At 44.6% G+C, this 18,735-nt stretch overlaps 1 protein-coding gene across 1 annotated transcript in view; it reads right to left on the bottom strand.

Annotated features, from left to right (window-relative positions):
* Nucleotides 1-18,735, bottom strand: part of Chn2 (chimerin 2) — a 276,818-nt gene that overhangs the window by 84,533 nt on the left and 173,550 nt on the right. Inside the window, exons 4-6 of the mRNA XM_005377472.2 lie at nucleotides 17,970-18,001; nucleotides 14,030-14,143; nucleotides 11,867-12,152 (exon numbers count right to left, since the gene is read on the bottom strand). Coding sequence (XP_005377529.1) covers nucleotides 11,867-12,152; nucleotides 14,030-14,143; nucleotides 17,970-18,001 — 432 coding nt within the window. The remainder of the gene's footprint in view (nucleotides 1-11,866; nucleotides 12,153-14,029; nucleotides 14,144-17,969; nucleotides 18,002-18,735) is intronic.

Raw genomic sequence — 18,735 nt, 5'->3', positions numbered from 1 at the left:
GAGAAAACCTCAACTTAAATGTTCTTATAAAGCTGAATGAAATAATAAGGTTTATAATGTATTAAAAACTATAATGTACTTAAAAATGTAAAGGTCCTTTTTCAGTGAGTATAAGTTTTCTAAATTCTCACAAGATTAAACACAATAGGGGCTGGGGATTTAGCTCAGCGGCAAAGTGCCTGCCTGGCAAGCGCAAGGTTGTGAGTTCGGTTCCCGGTACCGGAGAAAAACCAAAAAAAAAAAAAACAAAAACAAAAAAAGATTAAACACAATAGAAGCTCCTTATATCATGGACCGTTTTACATGGAATTTATATATGCAATGGTAAAATATAGCTGCTTTTACTCTGTGACAGGCGTGTTGGAACATGTATGTGATTGTCTTGTTTTTGACTCTCAACTTGCGTCTTAAAGAAATGTCTCCTTAAAAGACAGGGAATGGACTTCCTGAGCAATTTTTTTTTAACTGCCAAGTCATATGAAAACAATGCAAGTTGAATGTGTAAAGTGTAACTTATTCTTCTGATGGCTGAACTTCATGAAGTTCATAAATGGGAACTCGGAACAAAGTGAAATATTAACTTTCTAAAACTCCAAAGCGATTATAATGAGGGACCCACGGTGAGGGACATTTACAAACTATCTTCATAATCCTAGCCAGACACGGCATGACTGAGAAATGAGTAATCCAGCCTGCAGCCTGTTCAAGTCAATGACAATGGATGACCTAAAACGTGTCCTTGATGGTCTTATTTCCACCACCATCAGTGGAAATTATTTAGGAAACAAAATTCCTCCTTTTCTCTACATTTGATCTGGAAAAACTTCCCACAAATTTCTACAGGTGAATCCTTCAATTTGTGAAGGAAATGCAGGGAATTTTGACCTGTCTTAAGATCTGCAGGTTTCCAGCTTCTACAGTGTGTTCTGCTGATGACCCAGAAGGTCATCTGCCCAACAGACGTACCTGCTGCTGATGGAGCCATGTTTTCCTTTTGTTTTAAAAAAAGATTTTCTGAAAATATCACACGGTTAAGAATCTAGTTCATCAGAGTTTACTAAGACTCTGTAGCATTTTGCCTTAATCATATGTAAATGCACTTAATTACTGAGAGGTTTGCGGATATACTTCTTCAGAGCCAGAAGGCAAAGGATACAGGGGTATTTCAAAAGCGGTTTTGGGGGTTATCTTCCTTGTTTGTCTAGTAATCTAGGTACTCTGCTCCTACTTACTTCAGTACACACTAGATGTCCTCTTTTCTGACTTAACATCACCATTTTAAGATGGAAGGTGTGGATTACTTGATTTAAAAAAATGAGCCTGAACATGAACAGCCTCAGTGATGGTGAGAGATAAAGCAAGCAGGGGAAACAGGACAGAAGGAGTGGTGGGAGCCGATGGAAGGGTCACAGCTCTTCTGGTTATGAAGCCGGTGCAGCCAATTAAACAACACAAACATTTCCTGACCTGTTGTTCAAAAACAAACCAGGAATTAGTTGATGAGCAACTGAAATGTAAGTGCGAGGGCAGGAGCAGCTCCGTGAGGCCCAGATCTGGTCCTCAGGACCCAGTTTATCCCTCAGGGTTCCATTCTTGGGCCTGGGTTATGGCAGGGATGTTCTAGAAACCGAAGGTCTACTTCCTCCTGAGTCCAGCCAAGCAGTGAGAAGGTGAAATGCCTTCTTCCAGCAGAACTTATGGTAGAAGTCTACTGTGTTTCATTGGCCCTGACTTGAACCAACCGTATAGCCAAGGAAATGTGACTCCCGCCGGCCGGAATTACAATCCACCTCTGACCTCCTGGTGGACTTGATTCTACCATAAGCTCGTGTGGCAGGGGAAGGGCTCAGGGTACAATTTTCAGAAGATGGTGCATAGATTCTGGGGGGTGAAAATGACAACTGTTCATTGCGAGGGTGGAAATGTGGAGACTGCTGTGTCCTGATTAAACCGACAAAGAGGACGGTGGCAGGAAAAGTGCTGCCAAAGGAGGGTAGAGGGCCACATGTGGGTGAGGCCTGAGAAATAAGCACGAGGAGTCCTGAAAGCTGTGTCCCATCCACCCTGCTTGCTGTCACCGTGAGCTTGGGCCTCTGTTTCTCATTCATGCAGGAAAGAGAGTGAGACCTGGTTAAAGGCTATTCCACGGCAGTGGTAACCCCTCCCTCCATGCCTGGGGATTCCACATCCCTGAGTTCAGCCAACAGAAGCTTGGAAATACTCACATAAGGAACTGAATCTGTATGGAACACCTACAGATATTTTTCTTGTCATTATTCACCAAACAATGTAGTATAACAATTTGTATAGCACTTATGTTATATTAGGTATCACAAGTAATTCAGAGATGATTTAAAGTGCATATATGGGAGGACGTGTGCACAAGTTATATGCACATGCTCCCCCCACTACGTAAGGGGCATGATAGTCTGGGGATCCTGGTATTCATGGGCTCCCGGAACCCACGGGGATACCAAGGGACAACTGTATATAACAGAATGACATGGAGATCTGTTTTCAAATGACCAAGGCCTAGTGCTCACTTAGTTCTCTGACCCACACCTGCTGAGAGCCATTGGAAAGGGTTCTGAGGCGGTGATCAGGCGAAGCCTTTGTCTGTGAGCCAGGAGGGTATTTACTCCTCACTTTCTGTGGCTGGGGCAGATTCCTTTCCCGTCCTGCAGTCCTCAGTCAAAGGTGACAAAAGTGGCATGAGGGTGATTCCTCCCACGGCCCAGGAGACACTCTTATGCAACCTCTCCAAAAGGTGTAGTTTTTCTTCATCCACATCTACCTGGAGCAACAGTTCTCAAAGTGTGCCTACCAGTGCTCAGGGGGACCCAAGATCCTTTCAGAGTCCATGCTGTCAAAACGACTTCAGTAGCTATGTTAAAGAAACTACCACTTGTTAAGTTCTGTTTCCGCCTATTTCTAAGACCCACGTTTCCCTGAGAAGCCTGCGGAAACATCCCTCTGTTTTGCAGTGGCGTCTCTGTGAGGCCAGAGCTTGTCCACAAGCTTCAAGCACAGCAGCGTATCACCACAGGCTGAGCACAGGAGCAGATGCACGGATCCAGCTGCCACCTAATAACTCAGAGACTAAAGAGATTTACAGAACGTGTACAAACAAGGCCAGTACTCCGACGTTTTTTCATTTTGGAAAATGGCTACTTTTCATAAAACACATTATTGACATTAACACACAGTGGTCATGCTATGAGTTTACTACTGTTGCTTTAAAAAGAATTAATAAATATTTTGAAATTCTCTCATTCTTACTTTCTCAAACAGTGACAGTCAAGAGATATAACTCATGGAGCCACGAGCTCTCTGAGGTCCTCGGGAAATTTAAAGGGTGTGCAGGGCCCCTGATGCGGGGAAGCTGGAGCAGCTCTGGACTAGAATCTCATCGCGCCCCCTGGGACTATTGTACTTTGAAGTGTCCCGGGCTTGTACAGCTTCCCACAGGGTGCCTGTCACAGAGAATGCGCACAAACTACAAAAACAAACACCCCCAGCTATTGTGTAGCCAATCTGTACTATTAAAGCGAGGAAATAGGGACAAATCAACGAGTTCATTACTGAAAATTTGTTCTTGCTCATTACACCCACATCTGTTAGGTTTAGTCTTCCGAGACTGTCATTAGGATGCCATCCTACCTCTGGCCACAAGGTGGCAGTGTTGCACAGAAAATACCAGCGACTGCGCCTCCCCGCAGTTTCCTGGAGAGAATTTTGCGCGGGGAGACACAAGCAGGGTCTGGTGCTCCTCTTAATGACGCACGCTGAATGCATGACTTTCCTTTTGTTCCTGTGAAGCTCTAACCTTGAGGGCACTGATGGTCAGAGGCTGGTAAAAAGAGATGCTTTCTCATAGAACGTCAGCCGTTGGACAGAATGACCTAAGGGGCTCTCAACTTGGGCTGCGTATCAGAATCACCCAAGCTTCTCAAATCCAGATGCCCAGGCCTTAAAGTTGACTCGGGATTCCTGAGGGCCGAGTCTGGGATGTTTTTGTTTGTTTTTAAAATTCCCCAAATTCCCCAGTATTAACTGCAGTGTGCAGCCTCAGGTGAGTCACAAGTGATATATCAACTTTTTTGCCACTAAGAAAGAAATCACCTGCTGGACTTAGGAAAGAACACGGACTTTTCCTTGTCCCTTCACTGAACTCTTCTAATCCCACTCAGGTTAATTATTTCCCATCACTCCAGTCTAAGCCGGTAACCCGGAAGAAAAGAGTCAAGCAAACCCTGCACCAGCGCAGCGCCCACAAACGCCAGCGTTACCATCTTAGAAGTGTCCTCCTGCAGGTCTTCGCATCTGTGTGAGGAGGCGAGGAAACGCCACATACTAAACGAGGACCAGAGACTCTCAGAAATCAGAGGCATGAGTTAGGGGGCCAGATGTCCTCTGTTAAAAGAAAATGCTCCCCTGAATGTCTGATAATCTTCACCTTCCTGTCTCACTTTTAATCTAACCCAGGATCTCAGCCCTGGCTGCACTTTAAAATATCCAGGCATCCTTACAAACGTCGACACTTGAACTTCACCAATGGACGCTCCCTGATCTATCTGATCCAATAGGTCAGGAAGGGCTGGACACAGCTATTTTTTTTTTAAATCTCTCAGAATGATCCTAACTTGCAGCTGCCCCAAGAGGCAGCCACCTAACCAAAGGAACGACTGCTCAGGCAGGGTGATAAATGCCACCTGATAAAGGAGTTCTGGTATAAAATGATGCTTGACAAACCTGGTTGCATGAACAAATGTCATCGAAGCTGGAATCCATTCTTACAGTGTCCTATCCCATTCCATTTTATGGCTGTGTCTGTGGGCAGGAAGATGGATGACCACAGTCATTACCACACCTATCAGTTTTACTAGCAAAGTTATGCCCATCATTTATCCTCGACTCCATCAAAGAGCCTGGTGACATCAGTTATGTATTATTTAAGAAGCGTCTCCTGTGAGGGAATCCATAGGTTTTCCAGACCCTGCCATGGGAGCCTATCTTTTTCACCTCCTTGATTCCAGAAAGGATCCAGGCTTTTCCTCTGGCAACTAAATGCAGCCCCTGTACTTGGAAAAGAGCAGGGGCAATGCCATACTTGAGTCTTAATGAAGACACAAAGCTTCCCCATCCTCCGAGACCAAGATCCCCTCCACAGTGGCACAGCTGTGGGACCACTCAAGAAAAAGCCTACTGCATAATCATGCAAAACTCAGAGCATCTTACATGGGGGACAAAAACAGCGGTAACACACAGGAGTAGAACGCTATCCACTCAGGACTGTGGTCTCTTCACACCTCCGGTTAGCTACTCCCAGCCACATCTCCCCTCCTGAATCAATCCTCTGTCCTGTCTTCCCCTTGGTAGGGAAGATGTCCTGCAAGGGTTGTACCTCTAGCTCCTCTGCTGTCTAGCTTCTGCTGGGTTTGGCCAACAGGCAGTGCAGATGTTAGATTAGAGCATAGGCAGAGAGAAGTTGGGTGTTTGCATGGTGCAGCAGTCCAAGGCTGGACCCCTGATAGACTGATATCCCCATTCTATGGGAGGGCCCTGCTAGCTCTCCTGAAACTCCAATAACCCTCACGCCTTTTCTGTTCCCTTGAACACTGGAGTGATGATCACTTTGCCTGGCCCCGCCCCTGGGCTTTAGAATCAGGAAGCTGAGCAGGGAGAGGGGCAGCCAAACCACAGGTTCTCAAATTCAGCAGACTCGGGAACCAGCTGGGGCTGCGAAAGCACAGACTGGCGGGGACCACTGGCAGTCCCTGATGCAGTGGCACTGGGGATGGGCGTGGCATGGACATTTCTAATTGGTCTCCAGGGTAGGACCAACGGCCACATTTTGGCAAACACTATTCTAAGCAGTTACCTAGGACAGGGCTGCTGAGCCATCATAAAGATGCCGCCTGCTGGGGTAGCTGCCAGAGGGGCTAGGAGTCCCGGCAGGGACTTTCTCTTTTATGAAAAAGAGGTATGGCGGTGCTGGACCTTAAAAATGATGGGGAGCTGGCAGATCTCAGAAGAGGAAGGTACTTCAGGCTGTGGGTGCAGAGAGAGGGGCAACCCCTTCCTCAACACCTTCCTTCCTCAGTGGCAGGAGAAAGGCTGGGAAAGGGGGTCAGACTGCAAAGGGGTGCGGGCATCTCCATCACCTCTTGAGTGCCACTCCCCACTCCCGCCCTCCTGAACCCTAGGCCTGGCTCTTGGGTAGCCTGTGGGCTCTGTCCTGGTGTGCTTTTCTCACTTTCTGCCAGAGGATGCCCTGTCTCCAGACGTCTGGGAGTAGGAGAGGCATGACAGCTGCTGGCGCCCTCAGCCAATACAGGCAGGAGGTGACGGACAAGCTTAAGTCAGCGTGGCTCCTAAAGATGCCAGCTCAGCGATGTCCACAGCAACCTCTCCTCACCGGCTTCACCGCCCCTCCTGCCCCCTGGGAAACCTTCCCAAATGAGCTCTCTGTGCCGAGCCCTTGGGTCCAGCTCTGCTCTCCAGGGAGGCCAGGCTCAGACACGCTGCAAGTGACATGTTGAGGAATTTAAATGTTGTCCTGTGGACAAAGTAAATCAACACTTTACTAAGACTAAAACAACACTGACAGTACTCTGCTGAGCACTAGCCTTTAGGCGTGGTCCTGGGGTTGGGGAGAACCACTCCACATGACCTTGGCCTGCTACTGAGGCTCCTGCTGGTCAGCCAGGCCAGGGTCCTTCTTGGGCGTGGCATCGCCTTGCGTTCACAGTGTAGGGAAATGTGGTATCCCTCCTATGCCAAGATATCCAGGCAGGCCTGCTGGGTCACATGGTGGAAACGGTAACTGACCATGGAAGGATCACCCTGGATGTAAAGGGAGGTAGCTCGAAAAGAAGAAAACAATTATTAGCAAAGAACTAAGAAAGCAACATGGGTGGGAGGAGAGAGGTCTCTGACCTCTCTTTGAGCAGCTTGTCTGGAAACAAGAACCTCTGAATGAGATGGAAGATGTCCCAGTAGTGGAGTGGAGACCTAAGAGGGCTTTGTTGCTGGCCATGAGAAAGCAAAGGGAGGCAGAGGTCTGTCTGGTCTCACAGCAGCGGGAGGAAGGTGGGTGGGGCTGGGGGAGGAGCACTGGGAGGGCCCCAGGGGAGCACCTTAGCATATCACTAGTGTTATGGTGTGTGTGTGCGTGTGTCTCCAAATCCTCATGCAGTCATGGGGTGGGCTTCTAAATTTTATGATTGATTCATGGGTATGAGTGCTACACTGCCCTGTGGCAGGTAGTTTGTAAACAGTATAAGGGAGGGAAAGAGGCTGCTTACTACTGCTCCTCCCTTTTGCTCTTATTGCTTTTGCTATTTTCTGCCGCCATGAACTGTTGCCCTCTGCCATGTGCCACCCTGCCTTGGAGCCAGCAGAGCATGGACTGAAACCTCCACAAACAGTGAGCTAAATAAACCTTTCCTTCCTTAATTTTGGGTGTCAGGTATTTTGTCTCAGCAATGAGAGAAAAGTAACCAAGACAACTAGGCAATGGGAGCAGTAGGGAAGCAGCAACAGAAAACCATCTCCTGGCCCACCCTTGATCTGGCCATTTCCGGTTCTGTGCTATTATTACCCTCTTTCTGGCTCCCAGGCCTTGAGTAAAAGTCTGCAAACAGAAATTCTTTGTGAACAGTCAGTGAAAGAGAAAGGGTGTTGCCAGCCTGCGCAGAGGGGCAGTGAGGTGGGGAAGGAAACACAGAACTGCTACTGTGGTGTGTGCACCGGTGTATGTGTGTGTGTGTGTGTGTGTGTGTGTGTGTGTGTGTGTGCAGGTACGTGCAGGTGTGTGCAGGTGTGACCACAGAACTGAACATACTTTACTTGGAGTCTGCTTTAACAAAGCTGAAATTAAGACATCATAAAATCTTTTTTTTTTTCCTGGTATAATTTTCTGAACAGATACTGCATATATCAACGGTTCAAAAAAGACTATCAAATGACAGCAGGGAGAATCTTCCCACATTCATCCCTTGATCCATCCACTTCCTATAGGAAACCAATTTCTGCAAAGAATACTTTACTATCTGGCAAGAAAAGCATATGTAAAACCATGTTCTAATTTGCATTAGTGATACATACTGTGTGGATTACCACAAGGTACTTTTCTCACTTAATTGACAACATATCTTTTCCCAACAGCCCAGAAGAGGATTCTCATCTTTCCCCTCTGTCTCATGATATTCCTTTAAATAAAGGTATGAGAATTCATTCAAACAGTCCTGAGCTGAGGGGGCTAGGTTGTTTTTAAACTTTTGCTGCTTTTAAAAAAACAGTGAAGTGAATAAGACACGATACAGGTTAAGTATCTCTAATCCAAAAATCTGAAATTTATAATGATCCAAAATGCAAAACTTTTTGGGTTTTGGATTTTCAGGTTAGTCTATGCAAATATTTCGATATCCACCAAACAAAAAATCTTTCAAATCTGAAATAACCCTAAACCCAAGTATTTTAGATAAGGGATTCTCATATATATAATATTATCCAGGCTGGTCTCAAACTCACAGGCTAAAGCAATCCTTCCAACTCAGCCTCTCAGGTAGCTGGAACTGCCGGCTCTTACTGCCATGCCCATCTTTAGCATGTATATTCTTAACTGGATTTGTTATATGAAGGCTATAGATGATTTCTCACCAGTCAAACATAACTGAAATTTACTATGGCAAACCACAGCTATTTAAAAAGGATGTCCAGTTGAAAACATTGTCATGCAGTATTTGATTTTGTAGGATATATTGGTAAGAAAGTTTAGTTTTTATTGCTAGCTACAGCGATATATTTCAAAAACCAATCATGTAAAGACTAAGTGAGTGACTTCTAGCACTCACTGATTCAGGGTGGCCAATACCAGGAGTGTTTACTTAAAACTGTAAGGGCAGTCATGACAGAACACATCCGGCACTCAGCAGATTTACAAATCAATGAACTGGAATTAGGAAGCATTGGTTTGACTTCCACTCTGTCACTGCAAACACCTTGATAAAATAGAGAGGGGGATTTCTGCCCTATGATCCTGGCACAGTTGTTCTGAAGATAAAGTTGGAAATAATTTCACATACATGAAATCCGCCCATGAACTTGAATGCCTGAACCTGTGTTGAATCCTGTGGTTATTTTTATATTTTTTACAGTGCCATCGTTGAAGGTCAGTCCATAATCCACCTGTGGAATAAATTCTAAAATATATTTCATATAAGAAATTACACTGGACATGATCATTTTAATTAAGTGCACCAAAGAGTGGCCACTATGTATCATAATGTGTTTTTAAAACCACTTAAAGAGAATCAGGAAGGAAACAGATTGCTATTGGCCAAACACTCCCACTTCTTTTTCTTTTTTTGAGCCTTCCCATCTCTCCATCTCAGCTACAGTTGTTAAAGTCAAGTTTACTGCTAACAATCTTGAGATGCAATAAATATGGGAACCACGCAAATCTGGAGGTAATGCCTTTTTGCCAATCAGCGCTGTTAATGTTCTTGGATTCACAGATAATATAATCTCTCTGGATTCACTTGGAATTGATCAATAAAGCGAATGAGTGATCAACATTTGAGCACTTTGGAAACAGAAACACCGGTATGTCTGTGTTTGAGAAATGCTGAGAAACTACCCAATTCACTCATTAAAATCTTCAAGAACCATCATGACCGAAGCAAACAAGTACCCCGGGCTGTTCTCAGTCAATCCATTCAAGTGTCCATTCCCTCTTTTCTAGTCCCTGCCTCCATGGCAACAGGCCACTGACCTGCCCCAAAGGGAGACAGAATCTCTGGCAAGGCTGAGAGTTTTAATAATTCCACTTGTCAAGGCAGGTCAGAGAGAAATGGATGGATTCCTACCAAGTTACTTAACAAACTACTAACAAAATGAGTGGCCGCCAGCACATGACCAGGTCCAGTGCCCAGAGTATTCCTCAGGAACGCCAAGCATCACATTGTTACAGTCCAAGAAAATCTGCACCCCTGACACCTGTCTGTCAAATTATTTGCTGAGTTAGGACTTCTTTCTGCAATATTTTCCTTACTTACCCTTTCCCCAAAAGGTAAAAGTACAGTATACTGGGTAGCTTATTCAATGGGACTATTAATTTGGTTACTCTTTCTCCCAAATTTATTTTAATAAATAAATACAAAAGATCTATAGAAAAGGACATATTTTGTTGCACTAGTTTCCTGATGAGAAACCTTCCGGAAGTATCAGTTTCTATTGCCCAAACTTCCCCTTTGAGGAAGACAAGGATCTAGAAGCAACAGCTCTGACACACAGGATCCACACTCTCATCCCTGACACCTAAGAGCCCGGTCCTTGCTTCTCTCCTCTCTCCTCCCGGGCGCATCCTAATACACAGCCTGTCCTTTATGAGACTGCCTATTTGGTGGCCCTGCCTTCTGATTTAGAAATATAAACACCGCTTCAGAGATTTATTTCCCAATTCATCTTCCGATTTGTCATGGCCTGGAAGGTCAGCTTCCAGATTTTCTATTCTAAATTACTTTTGAACAGATTTCCCAAACAGACTAAGAAATGGCTTTTGTCTGGATGAGAACAAATTCTGAACATTAGGACTCAAGTTCTCTTTCTGTCTCTTCTGTCAAAATGTAAACCAACTGCCAACCCTACAAGTTTCCAAATCAATTATTCGTAAACGAATACACAGGTGCAGTGGAGACACTGGAGTTATAAAAAGAAAATGGCAAATTATTTTATCATGGGCCAGTAGCTCAACCGAGGTGATCCTGGGGAAGGTTCTTCTTAGCTCTGCAGCCCAATTAGCAAATCAACTGACCCCATCCCTTTCTCTGCCACCAGGACCAAGCTGCCACCCTCCACCCTCTGTCTCCGTCTCGGGGCTCTCTGATGAGTCACCATGGCCCAATCAGTCAGCCTGCAGTTCTTATGCTTTCCACCAGCCTTGGTCAACAGGGGGTCTGCTTCAGTTTAATCAAGGATTAGCAACCACAGAAGAAGCAGAGCACCTCATTCTGCTCGCACTTATTTGTCTCTGTCCCCATGTATTCTTGCTTGCCTTAGCAGTGGGGCTCAGCAAGACTCAGTAGGGGCTGATAGTGTGGCTGGCTGTCACTTTCTTTCAGTGGGAAGGAGATATGACCAGGCAAAGCAGATGGTTCTTGAAGGGGTACTTCCTAAAAATCTGCTTAGCAAACTGTAGCATTGCCTTTCAAGCAGACAGCAGCTTACTGGAGAGGAAAATCAGATCTCCGTTGCCATATTGTGCCATGACACACTCAGCTTGCACACTCACCTACTTAAGAGTTTGCTAATCCTTGGCAAGGCGCAGTAATGCTTTGTGGGGGCAAGGAGCAGCCCGCCTTTCTAAGCATTGCAGAGATAGTCATTGTTACCACTAAAGCTCCCAAATCTGTCAGTCAAGTCATTGTCTAAGGCAGGCCACCTTCAGTGGGCCGCTAACCTGTGGGTAAATAGACTAGCTGGGTGGAATTAGAGATGGGGCCAGTGACACTTCAAATGGCAATTAAAAACACATCTCACCATCAAACGCTCATAGAGTGTTTTTCTCTCAAAACTCCAGATCAATCCATAAATGATTTTTGTTGACTGACTTTTATAGGCCTGGAAAAATAATCATGTACCATTTTGGGGCCTTGGGTTCCTTAGGTGTAAAATGAGGATGTTGAACTCCTCATTTCTAAGGTTCCTTTGGGCACCCAGTTCTATAGGTTTGTGGTTGGGGATGGGTCACCTTCAACATTTTGGCAAATCACATCTACCACTGAGCACCTTGTTATTCAGCACTAGCTGAAAACAGAGAGGCTGCTGCCCCTCCTCCACCTTCTCCCCTCCACTGGCTCACCTTCTCCACTGGCGTGTGCTCTTCATTTGTGACGCTTGTTTTTCTTGACTCATTTTTAGACCTGCTCAGCCGTCTGGATACCTTTTCTCTGAGTAAAGTGGCATATCCAATGTGTTCATAGATGGGGTTCGTTGTCATTTTTGAAATGTATTCAGCAGCTTTTGTTTCTATGTACAATGTGATCAAGCCATCTGTCACCAAATCGTGAATGGATTCAAACCTCTTTTCACCCACGAAGTGTTTCCCATCGTGGAACAGCCGGTAGTTTAAGGTCTGGTTTCCAAACCTGCCCACAAGAGATCAAGGGAGTACAACAGATTAGACTCAGAATGGGGAGGACCAGTAACAGCTCTGAGCACATGTCCTAGGCCAGGCACAGGGTAACCACCTGAGGACTGTCTGAGAGACCCTTTGCAATGGGTACAATTACAATCCCTGTTTTACAGCAGAGGCAACTGAGGCTTAAAGAGTTGAGGAAACCAGCTGGAGTCACACGTCTGCAATGAGACAGAGGTGGGACTTAACCCCAGGCAGTCCTTTAGAGTCACTGGGTTCTATAAATCACTCAGGTCACTGGGTCATAGCATTCTTATTTGTAAAAGTCAAAAGGTATTGCCTGATTTACAAATATCTCACCTACAGATTTCCTTAATGGGAACCACTGCAAGAGATGCCACTACTGGTGACCCTAAAGCCCCTGATCACATCAGTGGAGCACCCCATTCCTGCCAGTGCAGTTAGTGCAGCAGAAAGAAACACTGCAGCTGTGCTAAGTACCACTACCACCTGCCTGCAGCAATCCCCATCCCCGAGTCCTCTTCTCTTATCCCTGGCTCTCCCCTGTGGACCCTGCCCTGCATCTCACAGCCTCCTCACTGGGACTGCCAGCTCCTGTTGCTGGGGAGCTGGGAAGATAGAACTTTGGATACTCAGAGTACTCAATAGCTTTTGAAGTACTTCTTCATCATCACATAATTTAAGATACGTCCTAGACATGGCCAGTTGCAACTTGGAAAGTTTCTTTCCAAGGTCACAATATTGAAATGGTGCACTGACCAATATCTCTCTGTGGGCTGACCTGGGAGGCGTTTCCCCGCTTCCATCCCTCCTATGGAGAAAGGTCTTCCTGATTCTGGAATCTGCAAATGAACTTTTGGAAGACAACCTGGTTCTGAAACTGGATACCTACCCAAACCTAAATAGGATTGTGGTAATAATTAAATGGGATAAAATGTTTGATCAAGGTACAGAAAGTGCAATGAATGCAATGTCCTTCTTTCAGCAGGGAGGCTGATGGGGGAGGAACACAGGATCGAACCCAGTTAGGGCAACTTAGTGACTTAGTAAGACCCTGACTCAAAATAAAAAGTTAAAACTCAATGAGGGATGTAGCTCAGTATGAAAGCCAAGGGTTCAATCTCCATTAACAAAAACAAACAAACCAACAAACAAACAAAGGCCTTTCCATACTTGCGCTTGCCAGTGAGAGGCTCTGGAGAAACCTGCTGGGCAGGTTCCTTGGCAAAGTTCTATCCTCCCAGCACCCCAGCCACAGAAGCTGCAAGGTGATCGCCATCATGAGGAGGCAGGTCAAGCCACCTCTGAGAGAACAGGATGGACAAGCAATGCCCAGAGGGTCTTGCCAGGTGTACCCATGGAAGACAATGGGAAGGGACCCTTGTTCAAAAGGGCTGCTGGAAACAGAGAGAGGAGAGACATGGCTCTGTCAAGTAGCTCCATGTGCTAGGCAGAAGCAGCCGAAGGAACACAAACTTCCCCAATAATTCTCCAGTGTGCCCTGGGTCCACATACACAGCCCATGTCTGACAACCTAATAACACCAGTGGCCAAGGAGATGCATACATGCACAGCTCATGTGCTGCTGGGGCTTTGGAAAAAAAGTGAAATAAAAGTAAATAGTAGAGAGGGAGTGATTGTCTGTAGGTACTAAGTTTCTGTTGAGGTGATAAGAAAGTTCTGGAAATGGATAGTGAAGATGGCTGTGCAACACTGAGAATGTTACTTCATGCCAGTGAACTGTATACTTACAATGGTAGAAATACTAATTTCATTATATATGTATATGTATATGTATAACTCTCTTACCAGGAGTGGGGTAAACATAAGTAAAGACATGAAAACAGTGAATGAACTGCAGCACACCTCAGGGCTAATGTGTAGCATCCTGGTTGCCGCTGGCTTTCTCGAAGGATGTAGGCACCCTCCACGCCTCCTAGAAGCTCATCCGCCTGCTCCCGGGAGATGATCCCATGAAACCTGGGGAAACAACACCATCACAGACACATACAAAGTAGGACCTCAGGAGCTGGGCTGAAAAGGATGGCTGGGCCACCCTGAATCTACAGCCACACCTGGGGAAAGGGGCTGTGACTACTGTGCATCTTACGGACTGATTTGGAACCAAGGTGCTCCAAACAGATAAATGTCCACAGAGGCAAACACAGGCAGAACTCAGGCCACCTGGTTTTCTGCTATTGCCTTTGCTCTCAAGCTGACAAAGGAAGGTGAAAGAAAAAGCCAGGTTATGGCTTCTTTTATAACCGTGGGGAAAAAAACAAAAAGAGCAATTACCAATTTAGCTCTCAGCTCAAACACAGATAATTATGTATTATCCTGATTGCAAATGAACACTTATTGATTAGAGACCTGTTTGCTTCAGGTGTGGGGTGTTAATTTTAGAGGCTCATCTTCTGGAAAGAAGAGCTGGCAGTAATCAACCTTTCCCCAATCCTTTATATTTTGAGAACAATGGCTTAGGGACATGTTTGGGAAATGCACCTATTTTTCTTCGTTAAAGATAATATCTATCTTCTTTGCGCTACCACCTTAAAAGTAATACACAAGCACATAGAAAGCATGGCAGATTTAGGAGGCTTTCAGGCTTGGCTTAAGACTGCTTTGACCTTCTAGAGGAGGTTGTCTGAGGCTTAGAGAATGTACAGTGATCAGGGAGGTCAAGGAAGAGATAGGAGCTAGATCAGGTTCCACCTACTTCCCCTGTTCCCTTTAGGCAAGGAGGGCTGCTCACCACCCTTATTGGAGATTTGATCCACCCATGTTTTTACAGAAAGATGGGCTGGGATGAGGTCAGTGTGGGAAACTCCAAGTCCTTGAGAAAAGCGACATGGGACACTAGGTCTTTTTAGGAGAATAAGTCAGAAAGAATTTTTCTAGATGCACCCCCATGTGTACCTTCTTGGAACGGGGAAGGAGAAAGGGAAGTCAACCAGACAAGTTTTGCTTTCTTCACCCGCAGGAGGACAACAATTAGGTTAGAGGACGAACATAGAAAGACCATATTTGGAAAAAAATAGCCCAGTAGAATCTATATTTCTTCAGTTCTTCTATCTTTTAAAAGTAGATGTTTTTGGTCTAGGGAAGGGAGGCCAGAGGAGCTGTGCCTGTTCCCAAAACTACCTCAAGTCTGAGGTTACGACAGCCCAGGAGGAAGGTGCTTTCTGGCTTCCCAAATTTTGGTTTTAAATCTCAAAAGCCAGTGCCTGCAGGTCTGGGAGCAGGATTTTTCTGGAGTGAAGATGTGTGTGCTATGATATGAGAGCGACACTTGGGCCCAGAAGGAGACCAGTGTCCCCCCCGGTGTTCCAGGGAGGGAGAGGCACAGGGGTTTGGCAGAACACAAGCCTTGCTCAAGTGGGTCCCGCAAGCACTTACGGGACTGGAACTGCTGCGTCGGTTCACAGGGCTGGTGGCGCAGAGGGTCTGGAGCTTTCCTGGGAATAAGGACACTGAGTTCTACAAACCTTGTGGAGAAACCTCCTGTTTGGCAGGAGCAGGGGCAGAGAGGGCTGGAGAGCGCCTGGGCAAGTGACCTGAGGACTGCCTTGCATGGGAGTGGGGTCGGGAGGCCAGCAGCAGCAGAGGGCACCGGAAAGTTTTCCACACAACAGCCAAGAAGCACAAAAACCGGCGTCAGAAGAGGTGTGAGAAGGGGCTGTTTAGGACGCTCCTGACCAGTGAGGCAGGAGAGCGTGGGCACAGAGGGACGAGGCACGCCTGGATATTTAGCACCTGCTCCAGGTCACTCCTGCATAGAAAGCTAGGAGAAAGGGACAGAAGAGTACCCCAAACAGGCAGCCACTGTGAGAGATGAGAGATGCTGAATGTAAATGCCCTTGAATTGCCAAGTTTACTGTCAAATTGGCAGTAGCAGAGAGTGTCAAGAACTAAGTTAAATCCAATTTTTCAGAAGAAGAAAGTGGCAGCTTTGTGTCCTTGAAGAACCAGTCTGTGGCTCATCACTACCTTTATGTATAGTTTTTAAAACTCTGCACATCTATAATCATATGGTGAACCAGAAAGAAACAAATACAGGAAAAAAAAAGGTAATAATGGTTCTTTTCTCTTTCATGGTGGGGAGCTATGGGTGTTTTTCACCATGCATTTTCCTGTATTTTTAATTTTTCCCAAGTTAGCAGGTATTCATATTATTCATACATTACACTTTACAAAAGTGAGAGTAATGCCTATGCACAGTGGGAAAATTCAATATTTAAATGTTAAAGATACAAAAGAAGTAAAAATGTAAGTAGTACAGAGGTAAAAATTCCCTTTGCCTAAAGGAATGCAGTGTCAACACTTTCTTGTGCTTGCTTCACAAGAAATGTGCATGTGCCTCTTCTGAACAGAGCAGGTATTACTTCATGAGTGGAAGAGCAAAGCCCTTTATTTTTTAAAAAAGAGACAGAAACACAGAATCTGAAGGTTTTACACTAACTATTCTCTACTACAAAATGTTCCTTTTAGTACATAAGAAAAAGTTTCCTTGGGTTCTACTCTGTATATAATCTTCATGAACTATGGGTTGGAATATGAGAACTAAAAGTTATTCAACCGAACTTTTATGCAGAAAAGAATATGTAAAACAGATTACCTTTTGGAAGTCAAAGTATATTGGGCAGGTGTTCATTTTCTTTTTTTCTTTTTAGTAGTTGTGCTATTTGCAAGCAATAGCACAACTAATAAATCAGTATATTGAGAAAGAAAACCATGCCACAGCCTAGGTTGAGGCCCTGGGGACATGGGGGTAGATGAGAGATAGGCCAGCATTCCTGGACAGGTATTCCAGAGGGACCAGCTGAATTCCTGAAGCCCCGCATGGAAGGTTCTAAAATGCAGCTGCAGCAATTAGAAAGGAGCATTGGGCTGGGGCCACTAAAAGGGTCATTAATCACAAAGAGGAGGCTTTGATGGGTAACGGAGTAGGAGGATAAAGGTCTTAGATTGGCTGGGGCAGCCTGGAAGGTGGCCTTGAAAGAGCCTTTGGCTCCTTCTGCCTCAGGTTGGAGATGGGGAGAAAAGTGACTTGGAACTCTATTGTGGACCATTCCGCCTCTCTCTCTGTCTCTCTCTGTCTCTCTCTCTCTCTCTGTCTCTCTCTCTCTCTGTTTCTGTCTCTCTGTGTCTCTGTCTTCCCCTCTTTCTCTCTCTCTGTAAGGTGTCATACATGTCAGAGTTAAATTGCAAACTGTTTTTATGGTCATGCGTATCTCTAGGTTCCTGAGCAAGTGAAACAAAGCAGGGGTTGGAGTTAAGAGAAAAAAAAGGAGGGATGGAGAATAATGATGGGATTAAGACAACTTGGTTCAGGAAAAATCAGCATTTTGGCTTTATGAGACTGCAGAAAAATGAGGTGCCTTTCCTGACCACCGTGTTCACGAAGTACAGCATGGTCAGGAACTCAGCTACCATGCATAGCGTTGACACTGTAAAGGTTTAATTGTATCAAGGTAGAGAGTGGAATAATATGCTAACAGAGAGTCTCAGTTGTGAAAAACACCACCTTACATTTCAAGTACTTGCCAGGCACTCAGAAACTGCTTATGTAGAGAGCATAAGCGCAGAAACACTTTCCCTCCCACCTTAATGGAAAACAAGCACCTGAGTGTTACATGGAATATCCGATACAAAGGAGTCTGATTGCATTATTCTTATCATTAAACTCTAGCACAATGGACATGTGATGAAGACCATATTTTAGAGAATTTTGAATATTTAATATTTAAATGACATATGAAGCGACTACTTATTAGATTATTAAAACAAAGAATAGTATAATACATACTCTCTTCCATAATATTTTGGTCTGTTTTCCACCTATATTAAAAAGAAGAAAAGTATTAATAATGCATTTGAATTCAAATAAGCTAGATCAAAATGCTATTTAAATAAACAGAGCTGGAGTCCCAGTAGTAATTTTATTACAGATTTCATTCTCCAAATCAGAAATCCATGAAACTATGGAGTTAATCAACACATTCTCCTGTCTTGAGGAGGAATGATCTAGACTTATTACATTTCTCTACTCATTAGGCGCACTTTCCACCTAAACCCAATCACCCAGTAAAATAATTTTCAAGGGACACAAAGTGATGCTTATTTTCATATTAAGCACAAGACAAATACTTCCAGCATGATTAAAATATAAGCATTTATTTCAATCTTCATCTAATTGTTTTGTTATGTATTTATTTCAAAAAATGAGCAGTACACATGGATTACAACATGAAACAAACTTAATCTGGCATCTTTCCAAATAAAATGGATATTATTTTTAAACAAATGCTAATAGGCTGAAATTCATTTGACATTAGAGTCACAGGATATGAAGGAAAAGATTTATGACATTAAAAATCTCAAAGTTTCAAAAAAGTCACTTCAATCAGGGCTTTAGCCTTAGGGTTATCTTTCAGATTTTGAGCACGTATATGATAATGTACTTTCACAGTAACTTAGTTTCCTTATGTTTATGGTATTGGAGTTGGTGAGGAATTAACATGAATTTTCATGTGTAGCTTTCTTTTCCCTACTCTAACTCCAGGCACACTCAA

Source organism: Chinchilla lanigera, unplaced genomic scaffold (genome assembly GCF_000276665.1).
Source record: "Chinchilla lanigera isolate Chin_1 unplaced genomic scaffold, ChiLan1.0 scaffold00009, whole genome shotgun sequence".
NCBI lineage: Eukaryota > Metazoa > Chordata > Mammalia > Rodentia > Chinchillidae > Chinchilla > Chinchilla lanigera.
The sequence above is the reverse complement of the archived record's forward strand: the minus strand, read 5'-3'. Positions and strand labels throughout refer to the sequence as shown.